General features: G+C 37.9%; 2 protein-coding genes across 3 annotated transcripts in view; one reads left to right on the top strand and one right to left on the bottom strand.

Moving 5' to 3' along the window:
* Positions 1–21,402, top strand: part of IL31RA (interleukin 31 receptor A) — a 37,993-nt gene that overhangs the window by 7,122 nt on the left and 9,469 nt on the right. Inside the window, exons 3-11 of the mRNA XM_068424086.1 lie at positions 4,318–4,399; positions 6,441–6,737; positions 8,119–8,239; positions 11,495–11,676; positions 12,916–13,067; positions 15,931–16,096; positions 16,881–16,963; positions 17,513–17,729; positions 19,214–19,396. Coding sequence (XP_068280187.1) covers positions 4,348–4,399; positions 6,441–6,737; positions 8,119–8,239; positions 11,495–11,676; positions 12,916–13,067; positions 15,931–16,096; positions 16,881–16,963; positions 17,513–17,729; positions 19,214–19,396 — 1,453 coding nt within the window. The 5' untranslated portion in view covers positions 4,318–4,347. The remainder of the gene's footprint in view (positions 1–4,317; positions 4,400–6,440; positions 6,738–8,118; positions 8,240–11,494; positions 11,677–12,915; positions 13,068–15,930; positions 16,097–16,880; positions 16,964–17,512; positions 17,730–19,213; positions 19,397–21,402) is intronic.
* The window catches only part of IL6ST (interleukin 6 cytokine family signal transducer), a 64,027-nt gene continuing 59,647 nt past the window's right edge, over positions 17,023–21,402 (bottom strand). The window contains exons 16-17 of one of the 2 annotated variants that reach the window (XM_068424085.1): positions 21,194–21,332; positions 17,023–17,067 (exon numbers count right to left, since the gene is read on the bottom strand). In XM_068424085.1, the coding sequence (XP_068280186.1) occupies positions 21,210–21,332 (123 nt within the window). In that variant the 3' untranslated portion in view covers positions 17,023–17,067; positions 21,194–21,209. Of the gene's footprint in view, positions 17,068–20,587; positions 21,333–21,402 lie in introns of those variants that run through there. The other variant, XM_068424083.1, reaches the window with a different exon arrangement.

Here is a 21,402-nt window from a genome sequence, read left to right on the forward strand (position 1 = left end):
TCTGCTAGAGTTTTTGCACCCTTTGAACTGTTCTGTGCTTTAACCAAGGCCGTGGTTCTGCTCATACTGTCTTTTCATTTTTCTTATAAACTCTCAGCAAAGATCCATATGATAATTTAATTTCCAGAAAAAGGGTAGCTGCTCCCAGATAAAGTCAGTGTCCATGTCAACTCATGGTTGCTTTTTTTTTTGCACCGGATCTTGTTTTTAAATGGACTGTTAATTTTATTAAAAATGTTTTGTAAATTGATTATTTCCTAGACTGGAAGGGACTTCACATGTCCTACCTGGGGAGAACTATGATCTTTGTTTTGTTCTTGGTATTAGCTGATCTTTTTTTTTTGAGTAGTCTACAAAGTGGGAAAACCTATTAGCACTTTTTACTTAGCGCAGTGTAATCAAATTCAGTATTGACAGCTGCTCTTTGGTGACATTGCTTTTTTCTCTTTTTGCTCGGTTCTTTCATAGTTGCATATATTTGAAATGATGCTGCTGCCTGTATGATCTGGAAGCAGTTGTTTCTTGACATACTGTTACCTAATCTTACAGCAACGTTCCCTGTTTTTTGTTACTGTGTAGTTACATTCAGTGAATCTAAGGTATCAATCACTAGGGGAAATTCCTTAATTAGTCACAGCCATAATATGTAAACCTTGTATTCTATGATTGATGCAGGCAAGTGGAAAGACTGTGTTTTGAACTATTGATTTTTTTTAATGAAGTCTTTACAATACAGAATACACAGTAAGCTTTTACTAGCACTTGCTAGCAGTTAAGTCTACAGAAAAGAAAGAACAGAGCTTTATTATTTATGTCAAATGCCTTAAGCTCGTTCCTGTAAACAATTATATATATGCTTATCTTCACATGCCACACAGAATTTAGTATTCTCATGAATAAGTATATGCTCCAAGATTAAAGCCATATTTATAGAGCTGTTGCAAAAACATTTTATTTGACTAATAAAATTATTTACTTTTTGAAGTTTAAAAAAAAATGCTTATGCCAGTGCAGCATCTGTAACTCATTATTGATTTATCTTGAGCTTACCATTCCTTCTCTGTCAGATAGTTTTGATTAGGCATCTTCTAGTGCTCTTGGTTATTTTGCTTGGTTTTGTTGATGTTGATAATTGTCTTTGAAGCGTGTTGGTTTTCTGCAACTACTAGTCTCCTTGCTAATGAAGTACTGACTAGATCAATGTTTACCACAGCTGTATAGCAATCATTGGTGTGTGTTCCTATGAAGTTGGCAAAGCCTGTTTTAGAGTCATCATTATGATTTTTCTTTGTTTTTGAATGGAATGTAGTTTTCCTGTAGCTGTGACTTTGAGACTGATTTTTTTTTTACTTTGGTATCTTTCTTAAACTTAAAAAAATATAACAAGAATAAACACACACTTTAGTGCTTACAAAATATATTCTTAACTTTAACAGAGTGGAACTTTAGTATCTCATCAACATTGCTATGGACTATATTAATTCTAAAATTTAAAAATAACCATCTAAATATTTTAAAATCTGCATCTATTTTTAATTCTGCACCTACTGATTTTATTGCCATCAATAGCGTAATTCATCTTTACTGCTTTGAGAACAAGAACTTGCACCCTAGGTAATAAAGTAGTAATAGATTTTCTTTTTGTGATTGCTTTGTTTCTTGTTGGTATGCATCTTGCTACAGCTGTATTTTAGGAGTGTGTCACTGGGCAAACTCCTCCCTCATTTCTGTTTTTATCCTGTGTGTCCTTTTCATTTTTTTCTCCTGTTTTACACTGTTATAGCCTCAAAGTTTATAAAATGCTTTGTGACACAGACTGAAAATAATGTTTAAGGTGAGTTCTGGCAGAAACTGAGCACAAAACATTTTTTTACTATGGTTTTCTCTTTTAGGTTACTGTAAAACTTTATTGTTTAGCACAACCAAGAAGTTTTTGTGGAGGGGACCATAATGTAGGGCAGAACCGCTCCTTCTGCCTGTATCCCACCTATAGATCTCTGTCTATAAAAACAGTGTCCTGTCCCAAACAGTGACCTGATGCATACCTGCTTCGTAGCATTGTCTGAACCTGTGGGAGGAGGAGATGCCTTGTTTGAAAGCTGATGGTGTACCTGTTCTAGGGAGATAACACTTGCCTTGCACCTGGAGCCCTCCTGAGATACGGGTTTGCACAGAAAGCTGAAATTGCAGCAGCTCCTCAGATAAATCTGAAAACCTGATGTGAAACAGGGGCCCTGACTCCAGCAATAGTAATGCTCACCTTTTCCTTATGAACATAGTAGCTAGAGCTTCTTGTCCAGTAAGTAGGAATATTGGCCCTCGTCTGCTGAAGGGGATCTGAAAACTCTATTTTCTACAGGCAGATCTCCTACTTACTGCCTAAAGGAGTAGTCTGGGTTGCAGCATACTTTGCCCTTCGTGTTGGAGTTGGGCCGCTTTACAGACAGGGGTTGTTACAGACAAGTGGTGTGGGCTGGTTGAGCAGACAGTGAGGTGGATTGAAAACTGGCTGAACAAATGGGACCAGAGGATAGGGGTCAGTGGCACAAAGTCTCTTTGGAGGCCAACGACTAATGGTGTACCCCAGGGGTCAGTACTGGATCCAGTCCTGTTTATCATCTTTATTAAAGATCTGGATGATGGGGCAGAGCATACCCTCAGCAAGTTTGCTGGTGACACAAAACTGGGAAGAGTGGGTGATGCACCAGAGAGTCGTGCTGCCATCCAGAGGGACCTGAGCAAGCTGGAGAAATGGGCTGCCAGGAACCGCACGAAGTTCGACAAGGAGGAGTGCCAAATCCTGCACCTGAGAAGGAGCAACCCTAGACACCAGTACAGACAGTGGGCTGGCCAGCTGGAGGGCAGCTGTGCAGAAAAGGCCCTGGCAGTCCTGGTGGACACCAGGTAGAACATGAGCCAGCAATGTGCCCTTGTGGCAAAGAAAGCTAGTGGTATCCTGGGCTGTGCCAGGAGGAGTGTAACCAGCAGATCAAGGGAGGTGATCCTTCCCCTCTGCTCAGCCCTGGTGAGGCCACACTTGGAGTACTGTGTCCAGTTCTGGACTCCCCAGTACAAGAGAAGCATGGACGTACTGGAAAGAGTCCAGTGAATGGCCACAATGATGATTAACAGGCTGGAGCATCTGTCGTATGGGAGAAGGCTGAGGGAGCTGGGACTGTTCACCCTGGAGAAGAGAAGGCTCAGGAGGGGTCTTATCAATACCTGAAGAGAGGATGCAAAGAAGATGGAGCCAGGCTCTTCCCAGTGGTGCCCAGTGACAGAACAAGAGGCAATGGGCACAAACTGAAACACAGAAGGTTCCCTCTGAGCATCAGGAAACACTTTTTCACTGTGAGAGTGACTGATCTCTGGAGCAGGCTCACCAGAAAGGGTGTGGACTTTCCATCCTTTGAGATGGAAAGTCTTGTCTTCACAAGACATCTGAAGATGCTCCTGGGCAACTGGCTCTGGGTGGCTGTGCTTGGGCAAAGTGGTTGGACCAGATGACTTCGAGATCCCTTCCAATCTCAACTAATCTGTGGTTCTGTGGGTGATGACAGCAGTACTTGAGGCAAGGGGAGTGTTCGGTTTCTGTCATTTTTCCCCTGGAATCCTAGATTCAGCTGTACCTTTAGAAGAAATCATTCTACTTCTTTGCTTTCCTCCATTTTACCCCAGAGTTTTGGGTTTTTTTTTTGGCTGCACAGCAGTTCAGCTTCAAAGAGCAAGCTGAAGAGAGGTGACTTCCCTTGCCTTTGCAGAGTGTCCTCAGGTCTGGTGGCTGGGACACCTAGCTGGGATAAAAACAATGTGAATTCACCCTCTCTCGGGTGGATGATGACCTGGGACTGTTGCCCACTTCCTGAACAATTGTTTTATTAGATGGTGATGCACAAGAAATGCCGATCGTTCCTTCTCCTGCAACAGCCTTCCTTTTCAGAAGAATTCACTCTGCTAAGTGAATCTGATCAGAAGATGGCTGGGCAGCCTGGATTTCAAGAGGGTGTAGATATATTTCTTAACCAGTTCTTTACACCGTCCTTGGAAGGTAAATTACTTAGGTGGATTGGATTGCCCTCAGAAGGATTTCAGGTGTACTTACCTCTCTCTTCTTTATAGGAATCGTATACACTTGTCTTAGGAAAACTGCATCAAATTTCTCCTGTCGTGCAGGAAAAGTAACACTTAGACAAAGCAATACTTGAACTCAAGTGAGAAATGCTGAATAGCATTATTAACTCTTATACAAATGCTTACAAAGTATTACAGGAGCATCTTTACTTGAAGTATATTATTTTTATTTTTATTTTATGACAGCTTTTCCTGCCCATAGTTACTGAAAACAAAATGTTCAACTGTTTGATTTGGATGTTCTTCCTGCTCTGCAGCTCTATAGCAGGTATGTTTCTTGATTATTAGCACCTTTCTTGCCATAAGAAAGTTTTCCAAAAGGTGACCTTCTCCAAATGAAATTTTGAAGAGTCTGAAAATTAAAAAAAATTATTTTTAAAATAGAAGTTAGTAGGTGATTGACTAAATAGTGTACAGTACAGAGAGAAAAAATAATTTATGGCACTCTTTATGTCCTCTTGTGGAATGGTAATTGTGATCCTGATAGCCTGGAGTTGTTTTCTTTTGTATTTAAAGTATTAAAAAAATTTTTTTTAAACTTACTTTATTACCTGTTTCTCTGTTGCACAGGATATAGAAGGGGCATCTGCATCTGGGAGTCATATTATAGTTCAATACTTGTTGGGTTGTAAAAGCAGGTAACTTTGGAGATCTGCTGATGGAACAAATTAATGTTTATGTAACACATGAACATTTAAAATGCAGTTAATGTCTGCTGGTTTTGGACTGTTTTAAGTCAAATATTACCTATTCAGAGATTCATGCAATAACTACTAATGTTCTCATTCCTAGTTTTAAAAGTCACCTAACAATGTGTGACTATTTTTTAATTTTTTTTTTAGTGTGGTAGTTCCACAGTCAGTTTAAGCCGTCATGGGTAACTGCTGAAGTTGGAAGAGCAGGTAGTTCTGCACTCCCTCCACCTCTCATCTTCCTCTCTTCTGCTGGAGTACATGTTTGCATGGCTAGTTGTGAAACAGCGAGGAATCTGATCTGGAGGGAAAACAATGTTATTTTTTGCCAAGCTTTTATTTTACATCAGTATCAGCTTCCTTTTGGTTCCATACACAGGCACTTCTGGCACGCAAAGGGGAAAACAGCAGTGAATGGACTGAGGATTAAAAATGCTTCTTGTGACAACAGTGCCACTTTAAACTGATTAAGTTGAATAGTATAGCTTAGAATAGGAAATCACAGGGACAGATTGAAATAATGGCTTTGTGACAGTAATTGAAAGTTCACGTGCAATTTATCACATACAACTTAACACACAACAGTAATTTATTATAGAATGGTATTTGTGTCTTAAATTGTTTGGGGATTACATGGAAGAGGGGTGCATATGTTTGTAGAAGCTTGAACAATATATGAAACAGTGCAGGTAATTGCTTACAACTGATAATACAGTAAAATTTGTGCAGTAGAGTGTAAAATAGCTATTAATACAAATTTGAAACATAAAGAAATTACTTTGAAACAAAAAGAATATAAAAAGAAACATAGAAAGCAATTTACAGTTAATACACCCAAAAAGGACAAAGTTATCATAAAACAAGGAAGAAAGTTTAATATTTTATTCCCTTTCATTCCTACATAAAAATTCTATCCGTAAGTTGGGGTTTTTTGGTTTAATTTAACAGATTTGTTTATTAAATTTGGCTTCGAGAAATAAGTAGCAGCAAAAAAAATAAACAGCTAGCTCCTTGTAGGACTCTAATGGGTGATTCTTGCATTGTTTGATAATTTTGTTGCTGAATTCATTCATTCAGCCTGCTTCTGTGTTTTCCTTTTAGATGCATTTTGTATACAATTCCTGCACTGTGTCTGGGAATATAAATTCTGTGAGGGGTAAAGCTACTAATGAGATATTGAAATATGTTGCAGCTCAGTTGTAAATTTTAGACTTACCAGTTTGATGTATTTTCCGATATAGTAATTAGTAATGATAACATCTAAATGGTATGCATACCTTTTACATATAGAAATGTTTTTTAAAAATAGATTTAAAAGACAAGAGTCTCTTTTCTTCATTTTCAGCTGTTAAAAAACATTTGAGTTGAAATTTCTCCATTATTTCCCAGAGGGTATAGAAACATCATTCTTATATAATAACTATGGTAATATAGTGATTAATATGAACTGAGTTTCCAAACAGCAATATCTGAGTCAAGTGACTAACTGAGCATTTTATTTGAACTCCATATGAAAAAAATTAATTAAATGATCTGTAGACAGCAAAATAAGTTATAATTTTCCACTGGTATTTTAAAAGCAATTAGGTTATGTGACATCTTTGATTTTGTTTTCAGATGAAAACTCCATCAGAGATGCTGACATTTTTCCTTCATCTCCTGAAATTGAAAGAGGATCGACTCTGAAACTATTTTGTGTTCTTGGAAAACGCTACACATCTCACAGAAATGCAAGCCACATCATCTGGAAATTGAATCACGAACTGATTGCTCAGGAAAACTATAACATTGTGAATGAGACTGTATCTAGTATAACCATCCATAACTTCACTTACAGCAAAGCTCATGTGAAGTGTTTCACTGAGTACTTGGGCAGGGAACAACTTCTGGTTCACACTGAAGTTAAATCTGGCTGTAAGTAGAAATGCAGAAAATGAATTTTAACATTTTTTAATAGCACTATACAAATTTTACTTTTAAAACAACTACTTTTTTTTTTTAGCTTGTGGCATTGTAAGACACCTTTATTCAGGCATCTCCTTTTTTTCCTGAAATAGAGCATGAAATTGCAGGCTTTCCTTACTGACACTGATCCATAACCTCTCTGACCCTGACTTTTGGCCAGCTGAAGTGAGTGGAGGTTTTTTCTTGAGTTCAGAGGGTACTGGGTCTGTCCCTTTGGTTATGTCTAGCGTAGCCAAATCTAGCTTTCTCCAGGGAGGATTTCCTCTCTAATCCTCTGTTCCAAAGAAATTATAATTACAGTCTCTTATGGAGAAGGTTACAGGATAAATATGTATACAAATTCTCTAATTTATTGAACAGATTAAGTCCAGATTATACTAACATATGCCTGGGCGTCCCATTCTAGTAAAGAAGCAATAAATGCAGAAAAACACATCTGTGTAATAAAAACCAGCAGAAGGTATTGCCTGTCTGCAAAGCTTGGTGTGCCATAAGCTTGTCAAGAAAAGAAAGATATTTGGAGTGTTATGTTACGTGGGACAGAAAAGTACTATTTTGGAGAGAGGGCTTTTTCAAACACTTTATTTCACTGGGCACAGTTCTCTTCCTTTCAACTCCAATTTCTTCGGTTGAGTGAAGAAGTCTGGCTTTAACAAAGAAGTCTTTGAGGGTGTTACATTTTTATGGATGACTTCAGACTATAGAGATTGCAGAGGATTGTTTCCTTTGCGCTATCTTGCTTATTAGATAAGGAGAGTCCAGAATTAGTGATCTCTTCAAGGTCATATAGATATGTTGGAAGTTGTCTTCTGCACTCTGAGGTCGTGGAGGCTCCTCAGATTAGAGGTTTTCATAGGGTATGTGATTAGACATTCTGGGAAGGAACTAAGAGGAGTTTTATCTTTCAGCGAATGCCTTTTCCTGAACTTCTGTGCTGTTTCTTTGTCGTTTTCTTCCTCTCTGGACTGACCTTGAGCTACAGGCATGTTGCGGGGGGTATACTTAGAGGTTCAGGACAATGTATGTAGTGGTTTGATATAAGATAGTTAATGAGTTACTGCAAAAATACCTTCAAGCCCACTTAGTTAAGTACTTCTGAGAAGCAGATCGAGAAAATCTCCCTGTCTTGCCAGGGGAAGAAAGAGTGGTTTTCATTTTGGTTTTGTGAGGAGTTTTGAGGGCAGGAAGAAATTATAAAATGAAGTGCTATGCAAGACACTTAGTGAAGTTTGCCATAATCTGCTTTTTGGCCAACAAAATCAGTTGTACATGAAAGTTACTTATTTTTACTGATTTTTTTTTTTTTTTTTTAAAACCTTTGTCATTGTAGTTCCACCGGACAGACCAGGAAATATTTCCTGCATTTATTACTTTGATGCTGAACTTACCTGCACCTGGACTTCAGGAAGAGACACAAATCTTACAACAAACTATACTCTTTACCGAAAAATGTGAGTATAGGATGTATTGGGAACTGGATTGCTGGGGTGATACCACCAGCTCACTTCCTCTTGTACCCTAACTTCTGTTGAAAGAAATCCTGGAAACATCATGGAGTTCAGAGTGATGGCATTTCCTCAGTAAATTCAATTACTTTCGAGTTGGTAATGATTCAAAAAGGTTACAATCTGATACCTTTTTAGTACACTGTATAAAGAAAATGAGCATTCTCAACCCCATATTCAGCAGACAGATGTTTCCATGAGAATTGTTACTCACTTATTTTCTTGAAGTAACATTACTAATTAGATCAAAAGCTGAGGGATCCTAGGTACAAATGGAGAATGGAGGCACTTTGTGAGAGTGTTACCCAGAAACTTCCTGTGTTACTAGCTGTCCTCATTTTGGGTGGGTAAAAAAGATTACTTCGTCCTCTACTTCAAACAATTCCCAGTTAAAACTATTAAAGCCCCTGTTATTCTGCTTGAGACCAGTAGAATTTAACCTAGGGGCCTTTGGAGTCATAAGGTTTCAGTGAAAAAATCCAGAGTTAGTTGTCCTTTTTGGATTGCTCGCATCTGGGGATTTATATTTACAAATATAAATTATGTAGTCTCATGCTTTTCAGTATTTTTGTGACCCCAGTATAGAAGCATAAATACTTGATTCTTTCAATTTCCATTGAATTTTGAATATTATTTAGGAGCTTACTTTTTCATAAGTTACTGTGAAAATGGTGAAATCAGTGTTGTTCCAAGGCAGATGTCAGATACAATTTTGAAGATGATAACACAGATTTTGTCCCAAATACACTTGTCAGTCTGTTCTTCATAATAGTGCTGCTTGTAGTGCTCTTTTTCTGCCTAATCAAGACTCTAGGTAATATGATTTCCTGAAGAGTTTTCTAAAATGTCTAAAATTATTCTTGAGAACTGGAAGGAATTCAGACTCCAAAGGAGACATTTTCTTATTGTAAGTTATGCTAGCGTATAGTATCATTTTATTTAAATGGTAGGGCAGGAAAACATCTTTAGTTTTATCTCCATTTTAGGCTTGACATTTTACGCTTCCACCTTCATTAGGTGGAATTTTCTTACTCCTCCTAGTGTTTCTACATTTTATAACCTAGCTGAGTTTGTGAAACCATAAACTAGAACAGCTATTGAAAGTAAGTTTCAATATTATTCCTTCCTATACCAACACAAATTCTTCTTTAACCATGCAGTGAATTGTATTGCAAAACTATTTCCAGTAAAATCTAACCATTAATTTTAATCCAGATAACTCCCCAGCTGAGTTTACCATATGACTACAAAAGCGCTGACTACAAGGAGGCAGAGAGCTGTGGATGGAAACAAACAGCTAGGCATGTTAGGGAAGGTAGGACTGCTTCATTTCACAGCAGTGCAGACTTACACTAGCTTAAAAAGTGTTCATTAAATACCCGCCTCAAACTGGTCCCATATATGAGTTTATATTTTACCGAATCACAGAATCACAGAATGTTAGGGATTGGAAGGGACCTCGAAAGATCATCTAGTCCAATCCCCCTGCCGGAGCAGGATTACCTAGACCATATCACACAGAAACGCGTCCAGGAGGGTTTTGAATGTCTCCAGAGAAGGAGACTCCACAACCTCTCTGGGCAGCCTGTTCCAGTGGTCGGTCACCCTCACCATAAAGAAGTTTTTTCCTCATATTTAAGTGGAACCTCCTGTGTTTCAGCTTGCACCCATTGCCCCTTGTCCTGTCAAGGGATGTCACTGAGAAGAGCCTGGCTCCATCCTCATGACACTTGCCCTTTACATATTTATAAACATTAATGAGGTCACCCCTCAGTCTCCTCTTCTCTAAGCTAAAGAGACCCAGCTCCCTCAGCCTCTCCTCATAAGGGAGATGTTCCACCCCCTTAATCATCTTTGTGGCCCTGCGCTGGACTCTCTCTAGCAGTTCCCTGTCCTTCTTGAACTGAGGGGCCCAGAACTGGACACAATATTCCAGATGCGGCCTCACCAGGGCAGAGTAGTGGGGGGAGGAGAACCTCTCTTGACCTGCTAACCACACCCCTTCTAATACACCCCAGGATGCCATTGGCCTTCTTGGCCACAAGGGCACATTGCTGGCTCATGGTCATCCTGCTGTCCACTGGGACCCCCAGGTCCCTTTCCCCTACGCTGCTCTCCAACAGGTCTGTCCCCAACTTGTACTCATACATGGGGTTGTTCTTGCCCAGATGCAGGACTCTACACTTGCCCTTGTTATATTTCATTAAATTTCTCCCCGCCCAACTCTCCAGCCTGTCTAGGTCTCTCTGAATGGCTGTGCAGCCTTCTGGTGTGTCAGCCACTCCTCCCAGTTTTGTGTCATCAGCGAACTTGCAGACAGTGCACTCTATTCCCTCATCCAAGTCGTTAATGAATATATTGAATAGTACTGGTCCCAGTACTGACCCTTGAGGGACTCCACTAGACACAGGCCTCCAACTGGACTCTGTCCCATTGACCACCACTCTCTGGCTTCTTTCCTTCAGCCTGTTCACGATCCACCTCACTATCCGATCATCCAGACCACACTTCCTCAGTTTAGCTGTGAGGATGCTGTGGATATTTGTCGAAGAATTTCTCTGTGGGTCAGTAAAATGAAACAAATTTTGTTAGTTTTGCATCCCATACTACTTATTACGAAAGTATATCCTATAAAGACAGCATATTGTCAGTGTGTTCTTTCAGGATAATCTGTCAAATTTCAATTACCTTGTAACAGCTTGTCAGTGGTACAATTTGGTTTGTCTTTTTTCTATATTTTTCTGTATTTAAAAGATGAATAAAAGCTTGTTATTACATAGTTCCATGTGGCATGTGTTACTAGCTATATCTGTCTATCTGTCTATCTATATTTTTTAAAGGAGGTCTTGTGTGGAGTTACATGATTTCACTTCTCTTTGAGATTTTAATCAAAGTAATAACAGCATGTGGATCCCCCATTAAGGCATTTTTACTCTTCATTACTGCTCCTGGAAAGTTGTCTTACTAATTGCCATTAAAACTAATTGAGTCTGTGCAGGCTATTTATATGCATTTGCAGGAGCAGTGCAATTAGGAAAGAGTATTCGTTTGCACAAACATCTCATCTAAGGAGATGTTCACTGGTAAAAATATCCTGCAACATCAAAAACATATAAATAATAATTAAATAGTAACCCAACAATCAGTCTCTAAGAAAATCCTGTAGTTTCTAACTCTTTATTTTTCTCTTTTGTTTTTTAGGATGACAGAAGGAAGGGTGACTCTTCCAAATACAGTGGGCTCCTGCCAAGGTGAAAAAGAGTCATGTTCATTTTATTATCCAGATACTCCGTATAGTAGTTCTTTCTGTTTTCAGGTGAAAGCTGAAAATGTTTTGGGTGAAGCCTCATCAGACTGTGTTCCTATACCTATGGAAAAAATAGGTAATTAAAAAAAAAGCAGTTTATGTTGAGCTGACTGCACCCTCCCCAATTCTTTTTCCCTACCTATAGCATACAGGTTAGAGAACTCTGAAACAAATTGTGTAATCAAAGTTGGTTTACGTAGAAGAAAATAATGAAAACATAATTTTTCACTATAATACTTTCAGACTATTATTTGGGTTTCATTTGGTTTTAAAGCGGTTTCCATTTTGAAGTGCCATCTAATTTTAATTGTTAGCTAAAATTATGAGTATCTGAAAGTACATTTAGGGTTTAATAAAATGTTTCATCCTTCCCAATTTTTTTTCATCAAGATTTGGATGCTTCCAATTTAGTTGAAGCAAGTCTCTTGTTATGTTTTAATTGATGGCCTTTCAATGTAAAATTCCTTGAACTGGTTGGTGGTACACCAACAATTTTCAGTGATTTCTTGGCCTTAGAGAGAGGAGGTGAAAAATGATAGTGTGCTGTATTCATGCTATGAAGTGTCTAACTACAACAATATTTTACAACAATTTCTCCATGTCCGCCCGTCATTTACTCTGCTATTCTACTTTCTGGTTAGGTATGTTAAAAACCCACCTGTTCTGCAATTCCCAGGAGCAATAATAATATTTTGTTTAGCTCTTCTTCCTCTGCACTGTGCTGCATTTTCCTGTGTTCATTCTGGTGTAGTTAATCAACAACCCTTTTAACTGAGTGTTTTTGCTGCAGCACTCCATCACCTCTCCAGCCATACACTCCTTTACTCCCTGTGTTCAGACCTACTGTGGCTCCTCATTACTTTCCACATCCCCTGTACCAGCCATCTCTTTTCTCAGTGCTAATCCATTCTTTTCCCATCATCTCCTTCAGACCTCTCTTCCCCTCAAACGCTTTTCAATGGACTTCTTCCCTCATCTGCAGTTTGGACTTGACTTTGGCATCCCAGCTCTGCTTTGTTTCTTTTCCCTGCTGTTGTCTCTGAGTAGTATTCCTCACTGCTGATACAGATGAAACAAAGCTGCAAATCTGAGAGCAGGATTGTCAGCATTAAATCAGTTATGTGTTCAATCTCTCTTATACATAACTTCCCATACGTAGAGTTATGTCTATAAAATAGATCATCATGTGAATACTCTGATAGGATGTGTGTTATTGGGATAATAATTAAATTTCTTGGAATACACATAGATGGAGCAGTTCTGAACTTCTACAGAAGCATTTTCTCCTGTTAATGTTTTTGTTTCTCCATTCTAGAGAAATTTGAACCTCCTGAAATACTTTCAGTCAAAACAATCACTGGTGTAAAGCAGTTGCTTACAGTAACCTGGAAAATGCCTGAGAAGATTATCCCTTCACAAGATTTAATTTGCCAGGTTCAATACAGAAACTTGTATTCAAACTCTTCGGTAAGCTACATAAATTTTCTTCTGAATGTTAGCTTCTTTGTGACTAATTTCTTAATGCTATTAAAGGCTAAATAGAAAAAAAGGCAACAGGTAGTTGGAAATTATGATTAAACGCCTGTTATTTTAGTGCAGCATAATTAGGTATGCATGATCTTAAGATCATTGTTTTGTTACCTAGGATTAACTGTTCTCTTCTTTTTCGTCAATGTCTGTTTCGGTACATACCTTACTTCTGAATATATTTCTGTGAAAGCCTAAGGGATGACCTTAGGCTGATGGATTACACACACAGTCAGTCAAAATGTTTTATTTTCCTGTCCCATTCTGGTGTTGAAAACAGCATTTACTCCCAACCACAGTAGCTGAATCAGATTAAGATGGATTAATGATACATTAATTTTCAAGTGAATTAAAGTACAAATTTTGCAAGATGGAAAATAAGGGAAGTTATTTTTCTGAGTTCGTCTTTCTGACACTTAAATGGAATTGTTATAGAAAAACAGTATTTAGTTGTTTGCTTCTTTCAAATAGTGTATTCCAGTGCTCGTCAGTATGGAAGTGATTCTGTTTGCAGCTTTACTGTTTCCTCTTCATAATTTAAGAACAGACCAGGTTGCTTGGCTTGTTTTTTAAAGTTCATTAAACTGAGATGTCTGGCTTGACCTTACTGTTTTATAAACTGTGTAATTCTGGGAGAGAAGAATTCATTAGGGTAACTAATAGTAGTCCTCAGAGCTTCAAAAAAGTTCCTGATACTAAAGATGTTTCTGATTAGCATCCTCCTCACATTCTCATGACAAGCATCTTCATATCTTCACTGTAGGTATGACATTATTAGTTGTTGGATTCAGGATATAGTATTTGGAATGATCTGATGGGCAGGCTGGCTCAGGTCCACCCGGGATATTAGAAACTGAACTATTTAAAAGACCCGTTCAAGATGTTTATCCCTTTGGAGTCAAGACACTGGTGTCCTTGTGATGTGTACATGCATATGAGATCCTTCCCAAATGTTGAAAACATTCACGTTTTTGTGAAGTTACAGCATTATGGTGTATTATTGTGTATTGTGTCTATTTGTCACCACCTGCATAAGAAATCACCTGTCTACTTTTTCACTATCAAATACAGTCTACATCCATTTTCTTCCTCAGAACTTACCTGTATTTTTCCACAGACATTCTAGTGAAAAAATAGTAGCCGTGGTCAGTAAAGACAAAAGTCCAGTGAGTTTAGTTCTGTAGGATCTTAGACAGGCATGATTCATAGTTTTGTCTGTAGCCAATCAAATGGCAATGGCCAACAAAAAGAGCCTCAAACCATCAGTTGGGTATAGGAGCTGTTTTTCTGTATATCAGCGCATATATGCAAAGAAAAAAATTGTTTAAGCAAATGACAGATATTTCCTTGACCTTTTAAGTCTTCCTACCAAAATAATATAAATAGTTTGCTGTGAACTGTTTTTACTGAGTGAGAAACAGAGGACCTGCTTTTCTACTTGCGTATACTAAGTTTCTAAGTATAATTAAATATTGTTAACAGCCTTTCGGCAAGTAACTGAAAGCTAGCCTGGGGTGTCTGCAATTCTAAGTCAGGTTCTGCAGGAGGTAGATAATAGTTCTGAAGCCCTTTTTATTGCAGGTTGGCTAAAGAGTCTGTCACCTAGCAGTAGTTTGTACACCCCCGAATTCATTCTCATAGAAGCAGTTTTCTATTTTTGACAATGAGTTTCTTGAGATCAGAATGGACTACAATGTTCAGTTTCACAGTGCACTGCCCATTATGGTGTTTGAAGGAGTGGGTGTCTGTCTTGTATTGTTACAATTTGATTCACTTTTCATTGGAAGGTTCACCTAGTGGAAGACAAGAATTTCTTCACAGGTTTTTGGCCCTGTTGTTGTAAATCTATGTGACATTACTACTTCGGTTTGGCTCCCAAGGGGGAATCTTCCTTATTTGAAAACTTACCTTTGCTGACCTTGTTAGAATTTAACTATCTTGAACATTTATTTTAGTGTCTTTCTGTTTCAGTCATCTGAAATTTGAGAGGAGGAGAGTTGTTAATTATTGATTAATTTTTGCAATTTGGAAGAGAAGACATTAATGCTGGTGTAGTGATTATATCAATCCTTCTGTACACAAACACTTAAATCTTTCTATAGATCTTGTTATTTTCTTCTACTTCCTGTTGTCAGTCCAGTTGAGTTATTCATTAACTCCAGTTCCTGGTTTTCATGTCTTCTTTCACCTTTTATTTTGGAACAACAGTCAAGCTTCTGACTTCCATCAGTGAGATGTGAGTGGGCTCCTTTTAAGACGAGGAAATCACTCACCTTGTCATTACTTTTCCAAGAAGATACTGCATCGGTTATTTCTCATACTCTTATCTTCCTTCACCACTTAAAGGCTCCATCTTCTTTTTTTTCTCTTGGTACCAGAATTTCCAGTGTTTTCATTGGTTTGTTCATTTTAATCGTATGGTGATAATCTTTGGGATGAGCTACAGCCACACTATTATATGGCGAAGAGGTAGAAGACCCTGTAACTCAGAAAAGAGAAACAAGAAAAGAAACAAGCACCCAGCTGTCTCACAAGCTGCAGGTGATCACTGCTTCCCCAGGGTGCTTCTGCTGTGAGGTGGAGCTGTATCCAGGACATTATGGTGATACTGGCTTTAGCCAATACCCAGTTGCTTACCACCAGTGGGAACAGAAAAATGAAATGTGAAATGAGTAATTTTTGCGTTTCAGAGGAGTGAGGTGCGAAACATGAAAACTGCATCCTTTGTGTTTTTTTAAGAAAAAGCCATTTTTCTGCATGCAGTTTTATAGCAAATAATTTTTGTTCATGTATATACTTTCAGGAATTTGTCACTGTCCCACTGAATTCTGCAGAGAAAATAGGATCATGTAATCTCACGGGTCTGTGGGACTCCACAGAGTATTCAGTTGCCATTCGATGTATCAGTGATTTGTCAATGTTCTGGAGTGAATGGAGTAGAGGGAAAACAGCAAGCACAGAAGAGAAAGGTAGGCTAACTATTTAGTAAGTTTTTCTTTGGTTATACTTTGGGGCAATTAGGATTTAGCAATGGAAAACTGTATTTTCAGCACATTATCAGTCTATTGAATTTAGAATTGTGTGTTGTTTAAATACAGAAGAGGGAAAACTGAAAGATAAGAGCAAGGAGTGGAGGAGATTTGAAAGGTTGTACAAACAACATAGGGCTAAGGAAGAAAATGGGTTACTAGACAACAAAGAGAGGAAAAATTAACAGTGTAGATGGAAACTGAACGTTGCAAAGTACGATAGTAGCAGAAAAGTAGTGTAGCAGGATGTCCAATAAAATTAATTGTAAGTAGAGAAACTAGACATCGGAATGGGCTGCCCAGGGAGGTGGTGGAGTCACCGTCTCTGGATGTGTTTAAGAAAAGACTGGACATGGCACTTAGTGCCATGGTCTAGTTGACAGGGTGGTGTCAGGGCAGTGGTTGGACTTGATGATCCCAGAGGTCTCTTCCAACCTGATTGATTCTGTGATTCTGTTTGATTCTGTAAATGGCCAGTTATAAAACAAGACTAGAAAATCGCCTCTAGAAGTTAACAAATAAAAGAAAGCAGAGGGAAACTTATGGAAAGAGAGAAGCTGTACTAATTAGGGGGAAAAAAGGCACAACATTACACAAGGGAGAACTTCTTTTTAATAAGTTGCTCTCAGACTGTATTTTTGAAACTTTTTGATGCTTTTTACCATATTACACTATCTTTTTAATGTAGCAACAACTGTCAAGATATTTTTGTGTCTTTAAATAGCTCCTTCAGAAAAAGTGGATTTGTGGAGGGTAATTGAGTCTTCACACTCACCTGGAAGTAGATCTGTACATCTTATGTGGAAGGTATATACTCTTTTCGTGAATTGATAATCACATTGGTATCCTGCGGCTGATGTTGCATTGAAATATTTCAGTGTTGTAGGATGTATAACTGCCAGAGGGTTTTGCTGTCATCAGAGAAAAACTGACTTAACTAAAGCAGAATTGAAAAGGCTTTTGTTTACTGAATGGTAGATGAATAGAGTTGTGTAATCTGTGCAGAGAGGAAGGGTTTAATTGTGTTCAGATCACTGGAAAATCTGACTGAAAGTCCTTACAACTGCTCTTAAATAGTACGGCTTACCAAAGCTATGTTTAAACTCACTTCAGTCTTCTAGTGGAGTGACCAGAGGCTCTTTGCGTTTCAAACCTCAGTATTTGACTTTTGAATCTTTCCTTCAATGAAAGTGTTGCAGCTGACTGTCCTGAAGATGAGACTGAAGAAAGTACCTTGCTTTTCTAAATATAGCATAATCATTTTGAAATTTGATCTGGACTCTTTAATACAGTATATATTTTTGATTATACAAATAACACTGTGAAACACTTAATTCTGCATTTTTTTTTTAACAGCCATTAAACAGCTTTCCACCTTCTGGGAGAATTCTAGGCTACAAAATACAGTCTTTTCCAGAAAACAATGCTGCACTTCAAATGACAAACATCTCCACTGATAAGAAAATTATTTTACTTTTAAATGAAGAGGCTTATATAATATCTGTTACTGCCTATAACTCTGCTGGAAATTCTCCTGAAGCTATTTTGAGGATTCCATCCACTGATGAAAAAAGTAAGATTTCTCATTATCGTGATATATTTTTCTCATTAACAAAAAAGTTATCTTCCTGACATCTGTTTAAGTTCTGTTAAAGTGGAAGCAAAATTGTGCTAAGGACTTTTGTCATAGATCTATATATGTAGAACAGTATTATTTACAAAGCTGTGTAGTCCATTACTTTTTACTAGACCAGTACTATATGGTTGTCGTATTTTGCTATCACATATCATGTTTTTGTTATAGACTTATTGTTGGGGTTTTTGTTTTGAGATACAGTTGCTAAGATATCAATACTTTCTGATGTTTTATTAGAATTTCTATTTTATTGCTTTCTGAGGGTTTTTTGGTTTTGTTTTTTTAACTTTGGACCTCCCAAATAAATTTAGAGCCCCACTCAGTTCTGTCTCATCCCTCTACTAGGCCGTAACATTGGTTATCACAGGGCATTATTGCAGTGCATTTAACAACCTCCTTCAAAGATGTGTTTAATAGAAGTCAGTAGTTGGGTCAGTGGAAGCAGAGAGAGAAACATTGTATTTATTCTCTTTTCATATACATTCCCAAAGTACCCCATCCCATCCACTGCCAAGGTCAGGAAGCTGGTCTACTCTAGCACAGGAGTTGTGTTCTTTGGCTCTTACGTTTAATTCTGACATCTCTGTGAGCCTTGTATTGCAACATCCTGCTGCCCACCCATGATCTGGAAGAGAGGTTGCATTTGACACACTTGAATCACTTCTCTTGTATCAGTTGTTCATGAAATAAGTGCAAGTGTCCCCCTGGAATTGCTCAATCAAATTCCAGTCTCATCAGAAAACTGGATATGTAGACGTGATGTCATCTTGTCCTGGAGGTTGCTGACTACCCCTCTATCCACTTCTGCATCCCACAATCAATGTGTTTCTGATTTTTTGCCATGCTGTGACATGCTTTTTTTCCCCTACATACATCTCTTTTCCCTCTGCTTCACCAGGTCTTTTTTTCCCCCTGCTTTGCCAGGTTGTGTTTCACTCAGACTTCATTACCTCTGTTCTGCATGTTGATGGTTCACTTTTGCTTCACTGTCATTCATGACCTTGCTGACTTGATTTACTGTTTTCCTGTTGCCTTTGTCATCTCAATCAAAGCTCACTTATCTGCACTACCTGTAAAATTGGTAGTAAATCGGTTTGTAAAATTTTACAAACTGTAAAATTCAGGTCTTAAAAGAGAGACTGGTCTTTGATTCTGTATGTGTAAAATCTCCTTGAGTATCATCTCCTCAATCCTCCCCCCCCACCCCTCTTCATTGTAACAATTCTTGTATGCTTCATTTTAAAGTATTTTCAGTGCTTGCATGTAAACATAGGTATAAAGTAACTTTTTAAACTTTTTTTAACTTTGACTAAGTCCCATACTCTTCTAAAGAAGCAATCTCTGCTTGCTATAGTTGAATTGTTTTCTTGTTGCAGTTTTTGTGAAGATGGAATTGCTGATATATTCTGTTAAATTTTTAGCTTATCAGATCATTGAAACAGTGAGGACCTTTACAACAAATGAAGAAGTGGTTGTGGAATGGATAGCATCCGAACCAGAAGTAACCGAGTATGTAGTTGAGTGGTATGAGGAATTGGAGACAGATCCTTTTGGCAGATCGTGGCAATATGTATCAAATTCTACAAACTGGAAAACTAACAAAGGTATGTTCATTTATCAGTTACAGCTGTAACAATGTACAGATCTATATGTATTTACGTATATTTATTTATAGGTAGACTGGAAAGAGCAAACAAGGATGAACTCATCCAGCTTTCCTCAGACCATTTTAAAAAATACCAGTAGTATTGCATGCTTTATTGAAATCTTTGCATGTAATTTTATAGGAATTTTAATTCTCTCAAATTTTCATGCAACATGCAAGTTTGTTCCCATATGAGATTAGGCTACAGATTTCATGTTTAAGCACTTCTGTGGCTTGATCTTGTGCCACGAATCTTCCAGTAGGGAGGCCTATGACCGATGTACACTATTTTAGCAGAGAAATCTAGAACCAAAAAAATGCACTTGAAGATGGGAAAAGATCATGTGCCTTCACCTGTGTTTGAGAGAGAGCAAGAAACCTGAAAGAGGATTTGAGGGAGAAATCTACTTTAAAATAAGCAAGTGGAGTGATTGGTCAATCTGGCATGTTAAGTACCACATAATCACATTTATATTTTGACCTAAGGCATTTCTAAGAGGTTTCAGTGTTATGATGCCCTGACAAATAGGTAAGGATCTGCTCACTTTTTTGTTTTAGAGGCTGACTTTTTTTTAATCTCTCTAAGTAGTAATGTTTTGGCTATGTGTATGTAGTTCCAATGAAAAACCAAACAATGTGCAGAGTTCAAGAGATACGAGGAAGGTAAAGCTGTGAATGTTGATGTCAATGTGAATATCCCATGCACATTACCTTTAGCTAATGAAATGCATCTGCTTTTTTTTTAATACATTTGGAGTTTGTTTTTTTTTTTTACAAACACAGGAATAATGATGAAAATGTTTAATATAATATATGTAATACATGTGATAAGTGAATTTTGGATTATTAGTTCTTTGGTTCTCCATTAGTGAAATTAAATTTGTCAAATTTGAAAGCGGTTCTTGTTCATACAAGGATCTTTCTGAATCCTACATCAAGGAAAAAGAATTTCCAAAGTTTTCAGAAAACAAATACCCTGCGTTTTCTAAAGTGAACAGGAACACTCAGTTCATTAGTGATGAATATAGCTAGCTTGCCCATAACATTTGTCTTACTGGCTCAGACAATAGTGATTTAAATACTGTTTCTGTGCTACAGTAAAACAAATTAAACAAATACCTGCTTGAAGTAAAATTCAAGAGCAATTTATTACACATTGAACTGAGATGGGTGAGTCTTGAGTCTTATGCTGAAAATTGCACTATTTTATCAATTCACTGTGAGGAATAAATGCTATTTTTAGCTGTTCTCAGTATTTAAAAAAAACAGCTTTACTCATCAGCATTATTAGGAGATCTTTGTTTACCCTAAGCACAAGTCACATTAGAAATGTCAAGGCAAATTCATGCTTACTGTTATTCAGGCCTGATTCTGGCATTCTGTTGTGGCATTTTAAGGATGATATGTGGGCCATCGTAACTTTTGCTGGGTTGCATTGGCTGTAAGGGACCAAAAAAGCAGCAGAGAGCTGATACAATGCAGGCATCTGTCGATAGCCATTATTCTTGCAGAACAAGCTGCAGAGCTAGAGGAAGAATGGTCTAGGGAAATCCTTTACGCTGGTTTCATCCCACAGGGTGTAAAGCCACAGATGTGTCTGCTCAGAGTTGATGAGAGTTGCTTGTAAGTAGGGGGTGCACCCTCTGGATTACTTGGCTGCTGGATTGTTCAGTGTTCAAAACTTCATTTCCAGAAGCTTGAACTATGTCTTGAAACATAAAATTCTACTGTGGAGATTTCACTTGTACCGTTGTACCTTTGATTCAGGCTGGTTAGAAGCAGATCTGCAGCTGGCGTAACTGGAACATCAATGTAGAGTTAAGATCTGGGGCTCCATTCTGCCTTTTAAGCTGTTTGATGCATGAGACAAAACTCTCTTCTGTAGAGCAGTAAACCTAAAGAAAAGTGAAATTTAAAGCAATTCCTGGAAGTATCATTTTATACTGGTTATTTAGAGGAAGTTTT

This window comes from Nyctibius grandis, chromosome Z (assembly GCF_013368605.1).
Source record: "Nyctibius grandis isolate bNycGra1 chromosome Z, bNycGra1.pri, whole genome shotgun sequence".
Taxonomy (NCBI): Eukaryota; Metazoa; Chordata; class Aves; order Nyctibiiformes; family Nyctibiidae; genus Nyctibius; species Nyctibius grandis.